This window comes from Euleptes europaea, chromosome 18 (genome assembly GCF_029931775.1).
Source record: "Euleptes europaea isolate rEulEur1 chromosome 18, rEulEur1.hap1, whole genome shotgun sequence".
In the NCBI taxonomy this organism is placed as follows: domain Eukaryota; kingdom Metazoa; phylum Chordata; class Lepidosauria; order Squamata; family Sphaerodactylidae; genus Euleptes; species Euleptes europaea.
Window position 1 is genome coordinate 27,552,993 of NC_079329.1, and position 22,498 is coordinate 27,575,490.

At 46.5% G+C, this 22,498-nt stretch overlaps 1 protein-coding gene across 8 annotated transcripts in view; it reads right to left on the reverse strand.

The window, feature by feature from the left end:
• SRCIN1 (SRC kinase signaling inhibitor 1) overlaps nucleotides 1-22,498 on the reverse strand; it is a 321,558-nt gene that overhangs the window by 74,573 nt on the left and 224,487 nt on the right. For all 8 annotated transcript variants that reach the window (XM_056864754.1, XM_056864749.1, XM_056864750.1 and 5 more), the window contains 3 exons: nucleotides 4,202-4,394; nucleotides 2,853-3,051; nucleotides 1,368-1,461 (listed from right to left, as the gene is read on the reverse strand). In XM_056864754.1, coding sequence (XP_056720732.1) covers nucleotides 1,368-1,461; nucleotides 2,853-3,051; nucleotides 4,202-4,394 — 486 coding nt within the window. The remainder of the gene's footprint in view (nucleotides 1-1,367; nucleotides 1,462-2,852; nucleotides 3,052-4,201; nucleotides 4,395-22,498) is intronic.

The following is a 22,498-nucleotide window of genomic DNA, read 5'->3' on the forward strand; positions in this document are numbered from 1 at the left end:
GCCTTTTAGGCAGCGACATTTCACTGACTGCTTGGAAGCTTCCTTTTGATTATGCATGCCTTTTCCGCCCATCAGAAGCCACCTCGCTCTCCCCCCTGCGTTTTACCTGCATTTTCCAGATTCTGGCTAAAACAGCATCTGGAAAACAGCCAGAGTTAAAATCCTCATGGGCACCATTCCTGATGATTCCCCTCTGCTTTGCAAAACAACTGCTAATCTTGGGCTTCCCCTCTCAAGAGCACTATCCTTCTTTTATCTCTTTCCTACGGTTGCCAGCACTGCCTTGGCAAAGTCTGGAAGATTTTGAGTGTGGTGGCTAGGGAGAGTGAAGTCTGGGGAGGATGTGATGTCACTTCTGGGTGACACTCTAGGAATTTCCCCTAATCTCCATGGTAAAAACCATAGAGACACAGGAAAATTCCTAGGGCATTCCTATGGAGGCCATTTTCTGGCCATTTTTTCTCCTGCTTCTCAATTTTTTGAGAGCAGGGGATAGGGGACCAAAGGCAAAGGTTTACCCAGCATGGACTGGCAAATTGCAAGCCTACATTTTCCTACCCCCTTTCTTCCTTTCTTTGTTTTCCTCCTCCTCCTCCTCCGATTGATGCCCTGATTGTGTCATGCTTATTTCTTCACTGCCAAGGGTTTGGCCATCTATTTTGCTACAGCAACATTTGCTGGTGGTGACTGATGGTAAGTAATGTAATTCCTTCCAGAGAAAGCATGCAATTACTGTCTTTCTTACCATTTTCCACTGAATGACTTTTCCTGCCTCTTATACATCCGGTCTTGACCCCCCCAATACAGATATTCCCGTGTGTGCTCACCCCAGGACCTACAACATCGTAAGTGCTTTGGCACATGCGTTCCTGGTTGCGAGGGAGAAGGTGTAACTACTCACTGAAAGGCAGAATAGGTTCTAGTGCATTTGGACTCAGATCTGTAAGGAATGCAAGTCCCACACAATTCCCAGCCCAACTGCCATCTCCCTCCCACACAGCTCTAAGAAGTACCTGGAAAAGAACCCTCCCCCCAGTTTAAACTTACAGGTAGTATAAGCTCACCAATCACAAGGAAAAGGGGACACCCCCCCATCCATCATCTTTCCTTTGCTAGACGGAGGGGTGGGCATTTCATCTTGAGCAAAGAGGACTATGCCGGTAAACCACATAAATATTCCACTGCTGAATGTCTGCAGAAATACATGGCTTGCTACGAGAACATCAGCCAGATTCAGTTGACTCCTAACAGCATAGTAAATAACTTGCACATTCCTGTAACGGGTTTTGTTCCTCAATAATCCACCCCCTCTGACGTAACGAAAACAACATGAAAACAACAGCCCCAGTGCCATCCACCGTCCTTACCCGCAGGTCACCGTTGGTGATGTGGGATCCAGGGAAGGAGGCATAAAGGGGCTCTTTCCGGTAGATTTTGATAATGCTTCTGTCTTGGATGTCCCTGCAAGAACAAAGTCAAAAAAGAATGGAGGAGATTAACCTGCGGAAGAGCGTTTATTTGAAGAGCCGGATTAAGCGAGGCTGTGACGGCAGTGGAGGTGTCCGCAGCTGCACTGAGGCAGACCACTGACGTTCAGCCCATACCAGCTGCTAGGTGCCTTGGCACAGCTGTGGATCAGCCCTCCCTTCCCCCTCCTCCTGGCACTGAGGATGTGCAAGTTTTATGCTTTTATCGGTTAGCTGGGTCTGCGTGAGTCCATAAAATTCTCCCTTCGGCATTTGTGTAGGGATATGAAGCCAAGATTCAGTGTTCCTGCTCAGAGTTACGTACACCCCTACTTTTGAGTTGGGTTTCAGCACCAGCTAGTAAGTCTGTAAAAGGTACAGGTAGTCCCCTGTGCAAGCACAGGATCATTACTGACCCATGGGGTGACGTAACATCACAGCGTTTACTAGGCAATGTTTATGGGATGGCTTGCCATTGCCTTCCCTGGTCGTCTATACCCCCAGCAAGCTGGGTACTCATTTTACTGACCTCAGAAGGATGGAAGGCTGAGTCAACCTCGAACCAGCTACCTGAAATCAACTTCCGTCGGGATTGAACGCAGGTCATGAGCAGAGCTTTTGACTGCTGTACTGCAGTTTACCACTCTGCACCACGGAGCGGTAAGTCTGAGACGTGCATAAAGGGAATCCTGCAAGAGTGCTTACAGGGATTTTGCTAAGGCCCTTTGACCTACGGAAATTACTTAAGAGGGCCCATGCTCGAGCAGCAATAGTCAGCCTCCAGCACACATGCTGAACAGATGCATGCCAGATCATTGTGCTTAGCACACAGGACCAGCTCACCACCCAAGGGACTGAAAGCCAATTCACGCAACACAGAGAATTCCCATTATCTGATTCAATGTACTCACAGCAGCCGCACCGACTTTGTATCGTATCAATCTCCCATAGGCTCTGGAAGCACTGGGTTTGCTCCCAGCATGTCGAGCCAGATTCAAACATTGCCTCGTTTCCTGCCCTTATTTTTTGCCTGCTAGCATGCCAACAACTTCACAGGTAGATATTGTGCGTGGTTTTTTTTTATGCAAAGGCTGAAATGGTTGCACACCCCTGTGCTAGAGGTTTATAGAGGGTGTGATAAGAGTGAGAATGACTGGGGAAGAAATGGTGACGAGAGCGACAGCCATTTTGGTGCCCACATGTTGCATACCAACCTCCCTTTCCCTTTCCCTGCTGAGTCGTGCAGTAATACTACATAGCTGCACAGCTGGGAAAGGAATAAATCCCTTTAAAGGACTGAAAAACAGGGGAGGAAGGCATGCAGAGAGCGGTGCCGCCACCTCCCTGCTTCAACTGAGGATTGTGCGTCCTCCAGGCGAGCCTCACCTGACATCCTCCAGCTCGTAGAAGACATTGCGGGATTCGTCCTTGATCAGGATGGCAGTGTTGGGTGACTTGAGCATTCCCATCGTGAGCTTCTGAGGAAACATGTGGACGATGAGGGCGTGCAGTGTATCCATGCTACTGATCTCATGGGTGATGTGAACCCTCCTTGTCTCATCCCCAAACTGCAGGAAAAGGATGCCTGTAGATACGGAAATTACAGGATGAAGGAGGGGAAGAGGTCAAGTAAGGCAGAACTTGGACTGAATCAACTAACAGTACCGGAATGGCAAGCTTGAGTTATACAAGTCTCTTCTTCAGGTGCACAAGCATTAAAAGAAACAGAATAATAAAGAGTGGGACCAACAGGCCCTTCTGATTTATTTCTTTATGTGAAAAATTCAGACCGCCTTCCTTTCCAGCATAAAGACTTCTGCACGGTAGTTTACAACAGTAAATCAAAAGGTTATAACTACTAACACTCAATAAGAATGCAGCAAATCTACAATGCATATTTGGATTACAGCAACAATTTAAAAAATGATAAAAGCTAATTCTTATTTAAAGCCTGAGTCAACAGCATGAACATACAGTGCAATCCAAGGCAGAGTTACACCCTTCTAAGTTCATTGATTTCAATGGGCGTAAAAGGGTATAACAGTTTAGGATTGCACTGGTAGCCTAGTGTTTAAATTATGATGATTCCAGAAGAATCTTTCTGAGAGAAATTTCCAAATCTAGGGGGCCACCACAGAAAAGCCCTCTCTTAAGTAGCCACCTGCTTCATTTTTTAAAGTAGGGGTATCTAAAGTAAGGCCTTGGAAGATTATTTTAATTCTCTAGCAGGTTCATTCAGGTAGGGTTGCAACACTCCAGGTGGAAATGTTCTTTTGTATTAAAAAAATAAATAAAGCTGCCATGCCAAAACAAGATGTGTGTGTGTGCGTGTAAAGTGCCGTCAAGTCGAAGCCGACTAATGGCGACCCCTTTTGGGGTTTTCATGGCAAGAGACTAACAGAGTTGGTTTGCTAGTGCCTTCCTCTGCACAGCAACCCTGGTATTCCTTGGTGGTCTCCCATCCAAATACTAACCAGGGCTGACCCTGCTTAGCTTCTGAGATCTGGCGAGATCAGGCTAGCCTGGGCTATCCAGGTCAGGTCAAGATGCTTATGTTAAAATAGCTTCTATGCATATCCCCCAAGCACTGCAACATCATATGTCTAGAGATTTTGAAAAAACAACAATGGATGTCAGAAGGTTCAGGGGGGGGAAATTGTCTGAAATCTGCGACGTAGTTCAGATCACAGACATTCACGAAACCATTCTCAGGACCAGAGGGAAGGGGAAGTTACCTGGTGACCGGAGTTTTGTTTGGCTGGTGGAACGGGAGAGAGGCAAGCTTTGCCGGAAGCGGTTCATTCTGTTGAACCCGATGGGCAGCTCAGCTTCAGACATGGTTTCCAGAGATTCAGCCGAAGCGAAGGAGAGTTTGGCTTGATCCGCCAAGCCAGGCTGAGAGCCTTGTGAGTGCCGGGAACTTCGGGTCTGGAAGGCAGATAGAGAGAGATACACGTGGTTACGGAGACGGCGGTAGATCTTCCATGAATCGACAGTATGAAATGTGGGCGGTGAACGGGTAATCTGCTCCCCAACACCTGTTGTTGTTTTTTTTAAGCCCCTTTCCCCCCTGATTAAAATACTCATTAAAAAAAAATTCCCGGATCATGAAACACAGCAACAGAAAAGCCTCCCAAAAACATTTTAATGGAAAAAATAACACACACACACACAAACCAAAACAAAGACAGCTACCTTAATGTTTGGAAACAGATAGAGCGATTCGACGTACAGCTGCAAGCTTCTTTAACCAATTTTATTGGCAGATTGAACAACTAACCGTTATCTGATTGGGGCCAATTGCAAACCGTGAGGGCAAATTTCAGTTGTTGGGTCTTCAAAACAATGGCACACTTGTTTAATTTTTTGGACAATATTCATTCTAGTGTGTTCCTCAGGAACTGGAACAAAAATACCGAAGATATTGAAGACGGTCTTTCGTGGAACAGTGAGGCGGGTGTTTATTGTAAATTGGTCATAGGCTCCTCTCGATATTTCAAAAGTACATCCTGTGCTGAGATTTTGGCACAGCAAATGTATACAAATTGAATCAGTGATAATCCCTTCATCAGAAGGCAGATAATTCATCAATGAAAGATACTTTCATTCATTGACCTAGCCTACCCCTGTTAACCTAACCAGTAGGGTTGCCAGGTCCCGCTTCGCCACCAGTGGGAAGTTTTTGGGGCGGAGCCTGAGGAGGGTGGGTTTGGGGAGGGGAGGGACTTGTGATTCAAGCACTAATAAGTTGCTTTGAATGGTTTAAAGCGCTATATAAATCCTATGATTATTACTTAAAAAAACAATGGCAAAAAGCAGCAACCTCCTGGTGGAGCCTGGAGATCTCCTGGAATTACAGCTGATCTCCAGATGACAGAGATCAGTTTCCCTAGAGCAAACAGCTGCTTTGGAGGGTGAACTCCATGGCATTATACTTAAGGTTGCCAGGTCCCTCTTCGCCACCAGAAGGAGGTTTTTGGGGCGGAGCCTGAGGAGCATGGGGTTTGGGGAGGGGAGGAATTTTAACGCCATAGAGTCCAACTGCCAAAGCGGCCATTTTTTCCAGGTGAACTGATCTCTATCAGCTGGAGATCAGTTGTAATAGCAGGAGATGTCCAGCTAGTACCTGGAGGTTGGCAACCCTATTAATCAAGTATTCCTTCATTCTGCTCTTATAGAAACCCAATGACAAAGATTATATGTAAGGTACACACATAGACACACGTGCACACTCTTCTTGGCAACAAGTCTAGATCCTCATCCTAGTACACTCCATACCTCTTTCCCATTGCCCTTCTAACTTCCTGCACTGTTCTTTACATGTTTGCAGGCATCATGTGCTCAAGCCGTGATCATTGTGATGATTCTTGAATCAATGCTCCAACCTGCCACATTGAGACAAAGACTTGAGTGGTTCCTTGAGAACAGACCTTCCGCAAAAGAGGGTAGAGGAGAATCCTGTCTCCACCTTGCCTCCTTCTGGAGGGCTCAAGCCAGCTTGTCTGCAGGGCTACCAAGCGCCACCGTGGACCCCCCCCAGAGAAAAATTCCCTCTGCATACCCCACACCACCTAAGGCCAGCATGGTGTAGTGGTTAAGAGCGTTGGTTTGGAGCGGTGGACTCTTATCTGGAGTACCGGGTTTGATTCTCCACTCATCCACATGAGCGGTGGACTCTGGTGAACCGTGTTGGTTTCCCCAGACCTCCACATGAAGCCATCTGGGTGACCTTGGGCTAGTCACAGCTCTTAGAGCTCTCTCAGCCCCACCTACCTCACAGGGTGCCTGTTGTGGGGAGGGGAAGGGAAGGTGACTGTAAGCCAGTTTGAGTCTCCCATAAGTGGTAGAGAAAGTCGGCATATAAAAACCCTCTTCTTCTTCTTCCTCGATGAACACCTTATGAAAACGAACTGCATAACTCACCTCATATGGTTGCCAACTCTGGGTTGGGAAATTCCAGGAGATTTGGGGGGGGGTGGAGTCTGGGGAGGGCAGGGTTTGGGGATGGGTATAATGCCATAAAGTCCACCTTCCACCGCAACCATTTTCTCCAGAGGAACTGATCTCTGTCACCAGATCAGGTAGATTCCCAGGAGATCTCCAGCCACCACCTGGACATTGGCAACCCTGTCCTGCTAGTCCCCCTCCTTTACATAGCCCTGCCAGCTCATCAAACAGCAGGCTGGGATAGAGTGTCTGACAGCTGATCCACTCAAAAATAAGCATTCCCCACAATGCCATTTCAAACAGATAGTTCTCTCGGTACAGCAGTCCTATGTGAAGCCGGCAAAACATGGTGAGGAACATTGCAGAGGAAAAGAGCACCTCTAAGGTCATGGCTATTAAATCAGCAAAAGTCTGCAGTGCAGATATATGTCCCAGAGGGGCGCTATCTAGAGACAAAATAAAGTCTGCACTTTAATTAGGGACGCCGCCAAGGATGGAGTGTGGCTGGCAAGACGCCGTCCTCTGGAAAACACACCTCAGGCTTTGGGGCGCACAGAGGCGGATTTGTATTCCCGAAACGAGAGTAGGCACCTGCGGAAGGCTCGACGGTCCCCGGCACCAGCTTCCCTCCCCCGTCCATCAATAACAACAGGAAAGGCAAAACTTGCAGGCAAGCAGCCAGAGTGCTGGGATAACCTTTGAAATTACATGAGGGTTGCCTATCCATTATACCAGCGAAACAGCTCCTGGGAGACATGAAAGGGCCTGCGGTGGTTCTGGAAGGGAAGCGGCAATGAGGCTGATGGCTGCAAAAATAATGCACATGAACTCCCGGCAGTAAAAGTAGTAATACGGCAAAAGTCCCATTTCGCACAAATGATCATATATCCTCCCCGTACAAATGGGCTGTTTGAACAGATGATCCTCACAAGGTGACGGCATTGAGACGTGCTAGTAAGTAAAAACAGTATGCCAGCTTGATAAAGATATTGCTGTCTTTGTCTACACTGGCCCAGTTAGTTTCAGTCTACGGATGAAAATGCTAAACATTTCCCCAAAGTACACTGTTCTGGGATGCAGATAGATACAGGTGGATGTGTGTGTGTGTTAAGTGCCGTCAAGTCGCTTCTGACTCATGGCAACCCTATGAATCAATGTCCTCCAAAACATCCTATCTTTAACAGCCTAGCTCAGGTCTTGCAAACTGAGGGCCGTGGCTTTCTTTATAGAGGCAATCCATCTCTTGTTGGGTCTTCCTCTTCTCCTGCTGCCTTAAACTTTTCCTAGCATGATTGTCTTTTTCAGCGACTCTTGTCTTCTCATAATGTGACCAAAGTACGATAGCCTTAGGTGGATAGGGTTGCTAATATCAAGGTGGGCTTGGACTTCTTCCAGTATTACAACAGATCTCCAGGTAGGGTTGCCAGCTCCGGGTTGGGAAATACCTGGAAATTTTGGGGGTGGAGCCTGAGGAGGGTGGGGTTTGGGGAGGGGAGGGACTTCAATCATGGAATCATAGAATCATAGAGTTGGAAGGGACCACCCGGGTCATCTAATCCATCCCCAATCTATCCAATGCCAGAGTCCAAGTGCCAAAGCAGCCATTTTCTCCAGGTGAACTGATCTTTATCGGCTGGAGATCAGCTATAATAGCAAGAGATCTCCAGCCAGTACCTAGAGGTTGACAACCCTAAATGTCACCAAAATGCTATAGTGGTTCAATTTTTTTGTTGGCCCTCACATTTATTCCATACATTACTCATATTCTGCTTGGAGCTCAGAGCAGTTTATACAGGGCTCCCATGAAGTCCCCCCACTCCACAATCCAGGCACCAAAAGCTAAAGTCTTTGTAATTTTAGCAATGAAACAGCAGTTTAGAACACAGAATCATTCTCTGAGCTCCTGGATTCTTTTAAACATCGTAAATGATATAAATACAGAGTGAATCAGACACCCCGGAACAGCCTTTAGGAACCCTGACTCCTTGAAAATTATAGGATTTTGCGTAAAGCCCTTGGCGCCTTCTGATTTTATTCTGTTACAGAAAAGGTGGGGGGAAAGAAGGGGAAAGGGCAAGGGGAAAAGAAGGTGAAATCACCAATGTATTGGATTGCCACCTCTGGGTTGAGAAATACCTCGAGATTTTGGGAGTAGAGCCTGGGGAGAGCGGTGTTTGGGGAGGGGAGAGACCTCATCAAGGTACAATGCCATTAGAGTTGCCAACCTCCAGGTACTAGCTGGAGATCTCCTGCTATTACAACTGATCTCCAGCTGATAGAGATAAGTTAACCTGGAGAAATGGCCGCTTTGGCAATTGGACTCTATGGCATTGAAGTCCCTCCCCTCCCCAAACCCTGCCCTCCTCAGGCTCCACCCCCAAAATCTTCAGGTATTTCCCAACCTGGAGCTGGCAACTGTAAATGCCATAGAGTCTACCCTCCAAAGCAGCCATTTTCTCCAGGGAATTGATCTCTGTGATCTGGAGATCAAGTCTAATACTGGGAGATCTCTAGGCCCCACTGGAGGTTGGCAACCCTACCAACACATCACAATTTTCTTGCAGAGGCCTGGATTGCACCAATAGGTATCCACTTTAAAGTCTTACTATGGTATGTGAGGTTTTAAATTGGCTTCCGGATTTTACACATTGTCTCCAGATGGGATTACCCAAAGCATAAAATTGCTACCGAAAAGAGAAGCCATGCGCATCACAGGTCTTTCCAGGGGGGTGGCTGTGTTAGTCTGACACAGCAAAACAAGAGGCCCATGGCACCTTCAAGAACATGAAATTTATTCCAGCAAAAACTTTCTCATGAGTTAGAGTTCACTTCATCAAATGCACAAAATTTACTTCTGCATAACGCACCACTGACCACTGTGCAGCTGTCCATAACTCTGCAGCAGCCACCCTTCTGCATTTATTATAAATGATTTTCCCCTTTTTGCAAAATCAACTTCTGGGGTTGCTTGATCAAAGTTGCCAGGTCCCTCTTTGCCATCGGCGGGAGGATTTTTGGGCGGAGACTGAGGAGGGCGGGTTTGGGGAGGGGAGGGACTTCAATGCCATAGAGTTCAATTGCCAAAGTGGCCATTTCTCTCCAGGTGAACTGATCTCTATCGGCTGGAGATCAGTTGAAATAGCAGGAGATCTTCTATGCCCCCCCATCCTGGCGCAGCAATTCTATGCCGTGGCCTGCAGCACAGAGAGGCCGTGCCGGTGGAGGGGCAAGGTGCGGCTCCGCGGCACTTGGATGCTGGCGGCGAGGTCAAGCCGCCTCCTATGAGGACTCGCCCCCCCTTAGGAATGTGCAGTAAGTCACAGGATAGAGAAGCAGTTTCACAGGGTAGCCATGTTGGTCTACAGTGGAACAGCTACATTTGAGTCCCGTAGCACCTTAGGGACCAACAAGATTTTTGGGGTACAAGCTTTCAAAAGTCAAAGCCTCCCTTCATCAGGCAGAGAAGCAGGTGTGCCCCATCACTTTCCTTCACCAAGACCCAAGATTAACAGGTCAAAATGTTTTCAGGATTCCTGGAAAATGCCTCCTTACCAAACATGCAGGTAGGAGACATAAAATGTTTGACCCTTGAGCCGCACGGCCGAAAGGGGCCTTTCGTAATGCGTAATGTTGGAGAGAGGAAGGTGTTCAATCGATGATCCTCGGTGTAAGGAGAGCGTCCCTGTTTTCATCTGCGAAATGCTGAAAGGTACGTTAATCCCCTGATACCAGATAACTATCTAGCAAAACCTGAGGATAAATGACACACATCCTGGGAGCTGGATGTTGCGCAAAGCGGAGTCCCTCAGATATTGGGTGTGCTTAAGGCAGAAAAATCAAATGCATTTCTACCCCAGAGATTTACATGAGACACAACCCGTGATTCCCCATGAGCATCTCCTGCTCACTTCAGTGGGGCTTGCGCAAGACAGCTTTGTCATGGATTATGTCTATTGGAATCTGCTACCTTTAATGACGCTTCAAATCCTCTGTCTGAAGCACCTTTATTTTACTTCATGACATGGCCGCTTCCCCTACAATGGTTAAAATATGGCAAGAATATAGGGTTGGAACCAGCCAGGTTTTTTTAAACTCCATTTTGCCCTATTCCCCTCCTTATTACAGCCTATGTTCTATATAGTATTTGTTCATGCAGGTCTCATCATCCCTGTCTTAACCTCTTTGCTGGCCAAAGGGGATCCCCTCCTTAATTTTTCATAAGTGGAAAAGGTGGTTGGATCCAACCCATAAAGTCTACTTGGAGTTTTAGAGGGTTGCAGCTCTGCCTTTGGGCCTGACCTCCTATAATCTATCGTCTTACACATCGTCTCCTCTGATCTGATCCTTCAGGAAAAAGGGTGAAATGAAAGCCCACGTACATCTTCCTCTTTAAACAATCCAGATATATTTAAATGCATGCTCTTCCCACAGGTATTTTATCTCCCATCACCAAGCCATTGTGCAGATTATCTCTTAAGCAGCTGTTTTTTGAAATCCAAGCTTTGCCAGGATGTATCAGGCGAGCAATCTGGTCTTTTCTCCCTTCCTCTCCCAATAGCATATTTCACTAAGAGAGAAAAAAACAAAACCCTGATTGGACCAAGAAGGGGAGGGGGAAAGCTGATACAGCTATATTTTGACAATGGTATGAGATTTTTTTTCAGCCAAATGGCTGCCGTTGCTATGCTTCCAACTTGGTTGCTAAGGGGTTTCGGGGCACGTGCATGTCGGGATGTCTGGGGGTAGATGCCTTGACGCATTTTCTCAAATCAGTGGAGGTTAATCTTTCAGGGAAGTGACATTCTTCGATTTCATCGAGTGGGACTTCAGAGCGTAATGTCAGCGTTCAAGAGACTTAGGCCCAGATTGGGTTTGCTATTCTCCACTCCCCACCCCATCCCATTTCCAGGGCTTCAACCACAGAAGACACCCGTTCCCCTTTGGATAGGGTTGCCAGGTCCCTGTTCGCCACCGGTGGGAGGATTTTGGGGCGGAGCCTGAGGAGGGTGGAGTTTGGGGAGGGGAGGGACTTCAATGCCATAGAGTTCAATGGCCAAAGTGGCCATTTTCTCCAGGGGAACTGATCTATGTCACATGGAGATCAGCTGTAATAGCAGGAGATCTACAGCTAGTACCTGGAGGTTGGCAACCCTACCTTTGGATGTTACGAGGGGCCCTTCTCACATTACTTCAGTGGTACAAGAGATGCTTTTCCTTGGCAATCCTCCACTGCTTTGGTAAGCATCTGCATACCAGAATCATATGCTCGGGACCAGCCGTATGGGTGTCCCCTACCCAATTACCCTTCTTCTTCTTCTTGGTGGATTGGAAAGGTTTATGTGATTGGTCCTACCTGTGACATTACCACATCGATGGCGACTGCAGAGAAATGGCTTCCCTGCCATGAGAACGATTCCAAGATTCCACTTACTTATGACTGTACTACTAAGTGGCAAGATGCAATGAGCCAATATAGATGACCAGCTCATCATATACAGTGTAGTTACTTGGGTCACTGCATTACTACAAACCCAGTTCTCCAGATTAGAGTCCACCACTCTTAACCAATTCCAGGTTTCGCAATTCTGGGTTGGGAAATTCCTGGAGATTTGGGGGTGGAGCCTGGGCAGGGCTAGGGAGGGGAGGGACCTCAGTGGGGTATAACTTCACATGAACACATGAAGCTGCTTTATACTCAACCAGACCATCAAGGTCCATCAAAGTATTGTCTACTCAGACCGGCAGCAGCTCTCCAGGGTCTCAGGCAGAGGTCTTTCACATCACCTACTTGCCTAGTCCCTTTAACTGGAGATGTTGGGGATTGAACCTGGGACCTTCTGCATGTCAAGCAGAGGCTCTTCCACTGAGCCACAGCCCCTCCCCTTATACTTCCATAAAGCCCACCCTCCAAAGCAGCCATTTCCTCTGGGGAAGCTGATCTCTGGAGTCTAGAGAGCAGTTGTAATTCTGGAAGATCTCTGAGCTCTACCTGGAGGTTAACAACCTTAGTGAGAGACCTTTTTTGGCTCATTTTGAATTGGGGGCTGTTTTAAAATTGAATGAATGGGACAGCATGGAAATGGTCTGATGTACTCGAAAGGAGTTTGGCTGGCAATCCATGACTTGTCATGTCTGTTAACTCCTTTATTGATGTTTCATACATTTCTTTATTTACAGTGTTTATTTTTCAGCGCATTTACACACGTTATTAGCGTACTGAATACTGTTTACAACTGTACGCTTTCACACCTTTTCCTGTTGTGGGTTCAGGTGGTGTTTTTGATTTGTAGTTTACAGTACACCCCTTTTCATATATCTTGTTGTAATTGGGAAAGTAGAGCGAACGTCTTCACGCCATATCTCGGGGTTGTCAGGAGTATGCCTGAAACCCCCAAGAGGCTTTTTTTTGGGGGGGGGGGAAGAAAGGCGGAGGGAGACATCTTCCATGCCTCAGCATCACATCCAGCTAAAACCTGGAAGTGGTAACACCAACGCTCTACGATTCTGTGAACTTCTACAAGGTCAGTGACATCTCCCACGGCTCTTTCGAGCAGCGGCTGGGGCTCAGAGGCAGCAGCGGAATATCGGCCACCCTAGCAGGTAAGATGGCAACCCTACAACGGAGCATGTCAGTAACTAAGGGCTGAGCATGAACGGCTACAGAATATCACAGAAACAGCAATGGCGATTTTCATGGCAAGATTTTGACGCCTATTTAAGAATCAAGCAAAATTCCCCGTGTTTCTCATGCGGCAAATTGGTTATCTGTATTCAGCCAGTGCTGGGAACAGGAGGAAGCATTCGGAGAATATAATCACACTGCAAATTTCAAGTGGGATCCAGCCAGCTTTTTCACTCAGTCTGGTCCTTAGCACATCCCCAGCCTCACATGGCTTTTGTCCATGCAGATCCTATCATCACCAGCACAGCCTTTTTGGGTGTTCAAACGCCTGCTCCCTTTTCCACTTGTGAAAAAGCTAGTTGCGTTCTGCCCCCTAAACAGGTTTAATGTTATTTATTTAATTATTAGATTTTTTTTAACCTGCCCTTTCCCGACCGAAGTCGGGCTCAGGGAGGCTTACATCAGTTAAAATACAACATCCCCACAATTAACAAGTGACATTAAAATCAATAGTACATTTTAACAATTTGAAACTAAGTCAAAAAAAATCCGACGACACCTTTAATCTTGGTACTGGTGGTGTCATAGGTAGGTGGAAAGGTGGAGATTGATCAATGCAGAGGATGTGAGAAATAGGCAGGTGGCTCAGAGGTCATGATGGAACTTCGCTACTCTCAGCCATAGGCCTGGTGGATAGGGTTGCCAGCCTCCAGGTGGTGGCTGGAGATCTCCCACTATTACAACTGATCTCCAGGCAACATTGATCAGTTCCCTCGGAGAAAATGGGCGCTTTGGAAGGTGAACTCTATGGCATTATACTTAGGGTTGCCAGGTGCCCTCTCTCCTCTAGAGGGAGGTTTTTGGGGTGGAGCTGGGGTGGGGATTGCATGAGCATGGTTGCGCTGACGCGATTACATCACCTTCAGTTTACACCCGTAAGCGCCGCATTGCGACAGGCTGCTTTACCACTCAACCCCCCTCCCCAAAAAATGCTAGCGGAAGTGACGCAAACCGCAAGTGACATAATCCCCACTCCTGAGCCGGCTGATGGATTGGCAGGCAATTGCCCGCCAATCCAAGTGACCTGGCAACCCTAATTATACTCCACTGAAGTCCCTCCCCAAACCTCACCTTCCTCAGGCTCCACCCCAAAAATGTCCAGGTATTTCCCAACCCGGACCTGGCAGCCCTACTGGGGTGGGGTCTGTCTCTGTCTTATAGGCTGTGCAGAACAGAGCTAAGTCCTGCTAGGCCTGGGTCTCAGTCAACCGAGAGTTCCACCAGGCCGGAGCTACAGCCAAAAAAGCTCTGGTCTTGGCTGGGGACCGCTGGATGTCTCTCAGGTCGGGGATCTCCAGAAGTCTGTTATTTGATGAGCATAATGCTCTTTGAGGGGTGTATTGGGAGAGGCGGACCCGTAGGCATGAAGGTCCAAGACAGTTTAGGGCACAGGGAAAACTGAAATGTGTGTTGTGAATTTTGGGGGTCTGGTTACTTTGCACAGGTTTATAGTATGGGCTTGGCATAAAGTGGTAATGCCTGAGGGAATCCAGAGTCTTTGATAAAAGAAATGCTAATGCTTGTAAAGGGGAACAGTACCTAGTGTGGGAGAAAAGTGTGGTAGCTATATTCTAAATAAAGTATAGGTATAGGGTTGCCAGCTCCAGGTTGGGAAATACCTGGAGATTTTGGGGGTGGAACCTGTGGAGAGTGGGGTTTGGGGAGGGGAGGGACTAGAGTTGCCAACCTCCAGGTACTAGCTGGAGATCTCCTGATTACAACTGATCTCCAGGTGATAGAGATCAGCTCACCTGGAGAAAATGGCTGCGTTGGCAATTGGACTCTATGGCATTGAAGTCTCTCCCCTCCCCAAACCCTGCCCTCCTCAGGCTCTGCCCCAAAAACCTCCCGCCAGAGGTGAAGAGGGACCTGGCAACCCTAGGAGGGATTTCAATGCCATAGAGTCCAATTGCTAAAGCGGTCATCTTCTCCATGTGAACTGATCTCTGTTGGCTGGAGATCAGTTATAATAGCAGGAGATCTCTAGTAGCTGGAGGTTTGCAACCCTATAGAGGTACCATATACCTGGTATAGGACCTTAAAGGTATGAGATGTCATATTGGAGGGTTTGCAAATAAATCTCAGAAGTCCCTAAGGACATGGACCAATCTGTTGATTAAAATATTGCTATAGTATCTGCCAAGTTTTTAAAATCCTAAAAAAGAGAAATTTATGTTCATCCTTGGGGCTTTGAAACTCTCTCTCCCTCTCTTTGTTCTTACTGCTCAATCCATATGAAAATAAAATGCAAGGCAGTCTCTTCTTCATCTGCATATATTTAATATTTGCATATGTTCAGATCATAATTCTAAATTATGCTAAAAGCTTCCTAGGATGCTTTGTATTCCCACGCTTTAAGAATGAACAGATTTATGTCTTTTACTCCCCTTCTGCAAATTTTGTGCTAGGTTTCTCTGGCAAGGCTTACTTGCTGGACTTGGGACCAGAGAAATTTCACTTGATTAATTTGCAGAGTCACTAGCAGCCTTGTAAAGGGTTCAACTTTGATGTATTAGTTTGGCTACAGCAAGGCTTATTAAGAGCAGACTCTTTGCAATCAACCTGAGTCGGGTTGTAAAGCATATGTCAGACGTCACTTTGCAATGCACGTTACTGTACTGTGTGGCTTGGGTCTCTCAGGCTAATGAGCAAAGACTCTAGGCAAAGTGACAGGTTGCTTCCAGAGGACCTGAGCAGCTGAATGTTTTGCTCTGATCATGGCCCAGGCTAGCCTGATCTCGTCAGATCTCAGAATCTAAGCAGGGTCGGCCCTGGTTAGTATTTGGATGGGAGACCACCAAGGAATACCAGGGTTGCTGTGCAGAGGAAGGCACTGGCAAACCACCTCTGTTAATCTCTTGCCATGAAAACGCCAAAAGGGGTCACCATAAGTCGGCTGCGACTTGACGACACTTTACACACACACACACCAAGCTCCACTCTTGGACAGTTGCTTGTATAACACTGGACACTACATTTCTCACGAGGGGAATGTGCCCTAAAACTGAGAAAATTGGGATATCAGACTTTAAGTTTAACTAACTAGCACAATACATACTGTTGCCTCAGTTTAGGCAACAGGGTGACCTACATGTAGTTGGAAGGATCTACATGTGGTTGGAAGGTACCTGGTATATGTGGTGGCAATGTCTAAAATGGCCATGAGAGCCCAAGATATGAGCAAAAGGATACCTTGTGAGTAGGGTTGCCAGGTCCCTCTTCGCCATCAGCGGGAGGTTTTTGGGGAGGAGTCTGAGGAGGGCAGGGTTTGGGGAGGGGCTTCACTGCCATAGAGTCCAATTGCCAAAGTGGCCATTTTCTCCAGGTGAACTGATCTCTATCAGCTGGAGATCAGCTGTAATAGCAGGAGATCTCCAGCTAGTACCTGGAGGTTGGCAACCCTACTTGTATGTGAAGGGAATCCTGAATCCTTCCATTACCAATGAGTTACCTGTATGAGTCACACACACACAAATCTGTGATTAGCAGAAATGGCATCTGCACTATTTATTTTAGAAATTAATAGGGATGCCAGCCTCCAGGTGGGAACTGGGAATACCCCGGAATTACAGCTCATCTCCAGACTACAGAGATCAGTTCCTCTGGAAAAAAGGGATGTTTTGGAGGGTGGACTCTATGGCACTGTACCCCACTGAGACCCCTGTCCTCCCTAGGCTCCATCCCTTAATCTCCAGGAGTTTCCCAACTGGGATCTGTCAACCTTAACCCCCCATCCCCCACCGATGGCTACAGAGAACTGGCAACCCTATAAATTAACACACACATTTCTAACTTGCAAATATTCTCAGACTCCAGCAAAGTGCCTCATTGCAAGGAACCCTGGTCAATCATGCAAACAATTTACAGTTGTATAAAGAGCCCTCTAATTTGCAGTACAAATGTTTTCTGTTAATTGTCTCCAGATCTCTCTCTCTACACCTCCAAAATTTGCTCCTTGCCTGGTCTGTTTGATGAGGAGCTCAACAACAACAATCAAAAGCATGCATACTTCAATGGGCCTGATAAAATATTGTTTCTTGCACCTTAGATCCCCTGCTATTTCACCTACTGTCCCATGGTTCAGGACAATCAAGCAGGCGCCAATGTGAATGATATGCTTGCGGAGTCATAAATAGGGTTGTCAACCTCCAGGTACTAGCTGGAGATCTCCTGCTATTACAACTGATCTCCAGTCGAAAGAGATCTGTTCACCTGGAGAAAATGGCCTCTTTGGCAATGGGACTGTATGGCATTGAAGTCCCTCCTCTCCCCAAACCCTGCCCTCCTCAGGCTCCATTACAGTTGCCAACCTCCAGGTGGTGGCTGGAGATCTCCAGCTATTACCACTGATCTTCAGGCAACAGAGATCGGTTCCCCTGGAGAAAATGGCTGCTTTGGCAATTGGACTCTATGGCATTGAAGTCCCTCCCCTCTCCAAACCCCGCCCTCCTTAGGCTCTGCCCCCAAATCTCCAGGAATTTCCCAACCCAGAGCTGGCAACCCTAGGCTCCGCCCCCAAAACCTCCCGCCGGTGTTGAAGAGGGATCTGGCAACCCTAGTCATAAAACACCTAGAGATCTTCCTGGGTGTCTTTGCTATCCCTGACATTTTTCTAAGGCAGTGGTTTCCAACCTTTGTTCACTAGCATATCCCTTGGCAGCCCATTTCTATAAATTATACCCCTTATATTACAAAAGTGATTGTAATTAATATAGTTGATGTCATTTCAAATGCCTTTCCCCACCATTATTCAATTTTTTCACATACCCCTAAATGTCCTGGTTGGTACGTTTGGGGGTACATATACGCCAGGTTGGGAATCACTGTTCTAAGGGGGCCATTTACATCCAATTGCTGCCCCACACAGAAATCCAGCTGCATCCCCACAACACTAGCAATACAGTGGGTGATAATGGGATGGGGGGGGAGGAGAGAAGGCAATGGAGAACCAGAGAAGGAAGCAACTTGGTGAATTCAACAGGGGTTTTTTTTTGAGGGGGGAGCCCTGGGCGGCAAGCATTTTGAGCTGAAGATGCTTGAATTATTTCCCAAGAAAAATTGCACTAAATGGTTTAATTATGCAAATAGATGCCATTTTATGCAAATGAGGTGCTTTGTTTTCCCTAACTGTGACACTTTCGACTGTTGTTTGGCTCTTCAAAAACAGCCTGCGTTTCTGTTGTTTTTTAAAAGGGAATAAATATGTTGGGCACGATTCAGCCTAAAACAAGTCCTTCTGAGACCCAATGGGAGATGCAAACATGTGCTTCAATATAATATTTCTCATAGAAAACAAAGAGTAAGATTTGGCTGGATTATGCCTGAAAGGTTCAACACCAAATAAACTCCCATTCTGTGCATTAATGACTGAAAATGCAAATCAAGACATCCAAATCTGCAAGGATGTTTTTAATTTGCAGACCTCCAACCCTTTAGGTTTTGTAGAAATTAGGGGTGGGGTAGGGAGTTGCAAGAAACTGTAACAGAATAAAGAGGAAGAGGGGACTCATGGCCAGTGGAGGTTACAGATGGTTACAGGAAAATGGAAGTGGAAAAACACAGAATCTCCTCTAACATTATGGCTGGATCCACACCATCTTATTTCCCTGCAATTAATATGTAAAGGTAAAGGTAGTCCCCTGTGCAAGCACCAGGTCAATACTGACCCATGAGGTGACGTCATCTCATGAAGTTTACTGTGTGTTGTGTATTAAGTGCCATCAAGTCGCTTCCGACTCATGGCGACCCTATGAATGAATTTCCTCCAAAATGTCCTATCTTTGACAGCCTTGCTCAGGTCTTGCAAATTGAGGGCTGTGGCTTCCTTTATAGTCAATCCATCTCTTGTTGGGTCTTCCTCTTTTCCTGCTGCCCTCAACTTTTCCTAGCATGACTGTCTTTTCTAGTGACTCTTGTCGTCTCATGATGTCACCAAAATACGATAGCCTCAGTTTAGTCATTTTAGCTTCTAGGGTCAGTTCAGGCTTGATTTGATCTATAACCCACTGATTTGGTTTTTTGGCAGTCCACGGTATCCATAACACTCTCCTCCAGCTCCACATTTCAAAGGAGTCTACTTTCTTCCTGTCAGCTTTCTTCATTGTCCAGCTTTCACATAGTAATAGGAAATACGTTTACTAGGCAGACTTTATTTACGGGGTGGATTGCCATTGCCTCCCCCAGTCGTCTATACTTTCCCCCAAGCTGGGTACTCGTTTTACCGACCTCAGAAGGATTATTTATTCCCCCACACCCCGAGTTTGACCCTGGGAATGAATAGTAGGTGTGAAATGAACAGGGCTTGCATCCTCACATTGTTGGTCATTTATATAACTATCAACTGTAAGTGGATTATCTAGGGTTGCCAGTCCTCCAGTGAGGGATCCCTCGCCCCTGCCTCTTGTTTCCTGCCACTGCTAGGAGAGGCGTTGGGAGAAAAACATATAAATATGGTCACTGGGAACAATGACATGATGTCACTTCCAGGGAAAACACAAAAGTGATGTCACTCCTCTCTAGGAATCGCTGGACACTCTGTGGCAAAACCAGAGTTTCTGTTGATTCTTTGAGAGATGTGATGTCACTTCTGGGTTTCCTCTGCAAGTGATGTCATGCTGTCACTGATGGCTGCCCCGCTGGGTCTCCTATTGGTTGGCAAGCAGTGCAACTCGAATAGCACAATATCCAACAATATCCGGATGCAGCCTCGTGAGGCTGCTTACAACACCCTTTTACAACACTTACACTGCCCACTTTTACATGAGGCATTGGTCCTCTCCTTTCAATAAAGGGGAAAGGGTCTTAAACAGGAGCAAAATTTGGAAGCCAGATTTCAAAGCAAAAATCCTGTTTTCATGCTTTGGAGGGGGCGGGGTTGATCAACTATGTGTGTGTGTTATGTTAAGTGCCGTCAAGTCGCTTCCGACTCATGGCGACCCTATGAATGAAATTCCTCCAAAATGTCCTAGCTTTGACAGCCTTGCTCAGGTCTTGCAAATTGAGGGCTGTGGCTTCCTTTATAGAGTCAATCCATCTCTTGTTGGGTCTTCCTCTTTTCCTGCTGTCCTCAACTTTTCCTAGCATGACTGTCTTTTCTAGTGACTCTTGTCGTCTCATGACATGACCAAAATACGACAGCCTCAGTTTAGTCATTTTAGCTTCTAGGGTCAGTTCAGGCTTAATTTGATCCGGAACCCACTGATTTGTTTTTTGTTTTTTTGGCAGTCCACGGTATCCGTAACACTCTCCTCCAACACCACATTTCAAAGGAATCTATTTTCTTCCTATCAGCTCTCTTCAATGTCCAGCTTTCACACCCATACATAGTAATAGGGAATACGATGGCATGAATTAATCTAATCTAGGTGGCCAGTGACACATCCTTACACTTCAAAATCTTATCTAGCTCCTTCATGACTGCCCTTCTCATTCAACTATAAGCATGCTTAAATCTCATACCTGGAAAAAATATGTGGCTAATTTTCACTCCCATCGATATTTTGCTTCCTTTAGATATGTGATCATCTGTTCCTACTGTCTTTTAATTGGTTTCCCACCACCCGTCGTGTACTGAGATGTTACATTGCTGATCTCCTTTTCTGTATTAACCCTCTTGTCTTCCTCACTACTACGCAACTTTGTGTCCCCCCCCCACCTGTACCCTTTCTTAAGCCTTCTGGAATAAGATGTTCTTTCCTGCTTGCTCACTTGTGGTACTCATCTCATATATAAAAAAAAACTTATGGTTTCTAGAGAATTTTTTTACAAAATGGTCAACTGAGCCAGAGAATAATGGATAGAAAGAGAGAGAGAAAAAAATGTGTGTAGTAAACAGAGGTAGAAATAACATGAAACAACCCTCAGGTAACAAGGGCTGCTTGAGAGATGCAGAAACAGCTATTTACCGTGATGCCCAATGTCTGGATATGCAGGCCCAGTCTTGGGCTGCAAGCCTAAGGATACTTTCCTGGGAGTAAGTCCCATTGAATAACATGAGACTTACCTCTGAGTAAGCCTGCCTAGTATTGCTTGGCAGCACCACCACCACTCAAGGGGGTGTCCCTGGGGCGAAAGGGCTGCGCGAAGATTCATACTGGGGTACGCTGCCATATGTGCACAGTGTAGTTGTTGGAATGTTGGTCTAAGTTTGGGGAGATCAGAGTTCATATCCCCACTTAGCCATGAAGCAGAATAAAACTGCTGATATCATACTGCCATTGTACAAATCTATGGCGAGACCACACTTGGAATACTGTGTACAGTTCTGGTCACCACATCTAAAAAAGTATATTACAGAGCTTGAGAAGGTGCAGAGAAGAGCAACCAAAATGATTAGGGGACTAGAGCAACTGCCCTATAAGGAGCGGTTAAAACGCTTAGGGCTGTTTAGCTTGGAAAGAAGGCAGCTGAGGGGAGACATGATAGAGGTCTATAAAATTATGCATGGTTTGGAGAGGATAGACAGGGAGAGGTTTTTCACCCTCTCCCATAATACTAGAACATGGGGTCATCTGCCGAAGCTGGAGGGTGAGAGATTCAAAACAGATAAAAGGAAGTATTTTTTTTCACACAACGCATAGTTAAATTGTGGAACTCCCTGCCCCAAAATGTGGTGATGGCTGCCAACATGGAAGGCTTTAAGACATGTTCATGGAGGAAAGGGGTATTCATGGCTACTAGTTAAAATGGAAATTAGTCATGATGCAAACCTATTCTCTCCGGGATCAGAGGAGCATGCCTATTGTCTTGGGTGCTCTGGAACACAGGCAGGACGATGCTGCTGCAGTCGTCTTGTTTGTGGGCTTCCTAGAGGCACCTGGTTGGCCACTGTGTGAGCAGACTGCTGGACTTGATGGGCCTTGGTCTGATCCAGCAGGGCTTTTCTTCTGTGACCTTGGGCCAATCACGTATTCTCAGCCTAACCTACCTCATAGGGTAGTTGTGAGGAAAGGGGGGAGTATTTACTTTCATAAATAAAATATTTACTCTACTTGTCTCAGTGAAGGAGTTCATGGCATCTTTCCTCTCATCTTACAGAGTCCTCATTCTTTGATTGAGAGAGTGTATATACACACACACAGCCCCGTGGAGCAGAGTGCTAAGCTGCAGTACTGAAGTCAAAAGCTGTGCTCACGACCTGAGTTCGATCCCGACGGAAGTTGGTTTCAGGTAGCCGGCTCAAGGTTGACTCAGCCTCCCATCCTTCTGAGGTTGGTCAAATGAGTAACCAGCTTGCTGGGGGTAAAATGTAGACGACTGGGGAAGGCACTGGCAAACCATCCTGTAAACATAGTCTGCCTAGTTAACGTCAGGATGTGACATCACCCCATGGGTCAGGAATGACCCAGTGCTTGCACCTTTACCTTTTTTTAAAGCCACATGATTAATTGTTGATGGCAGGTAG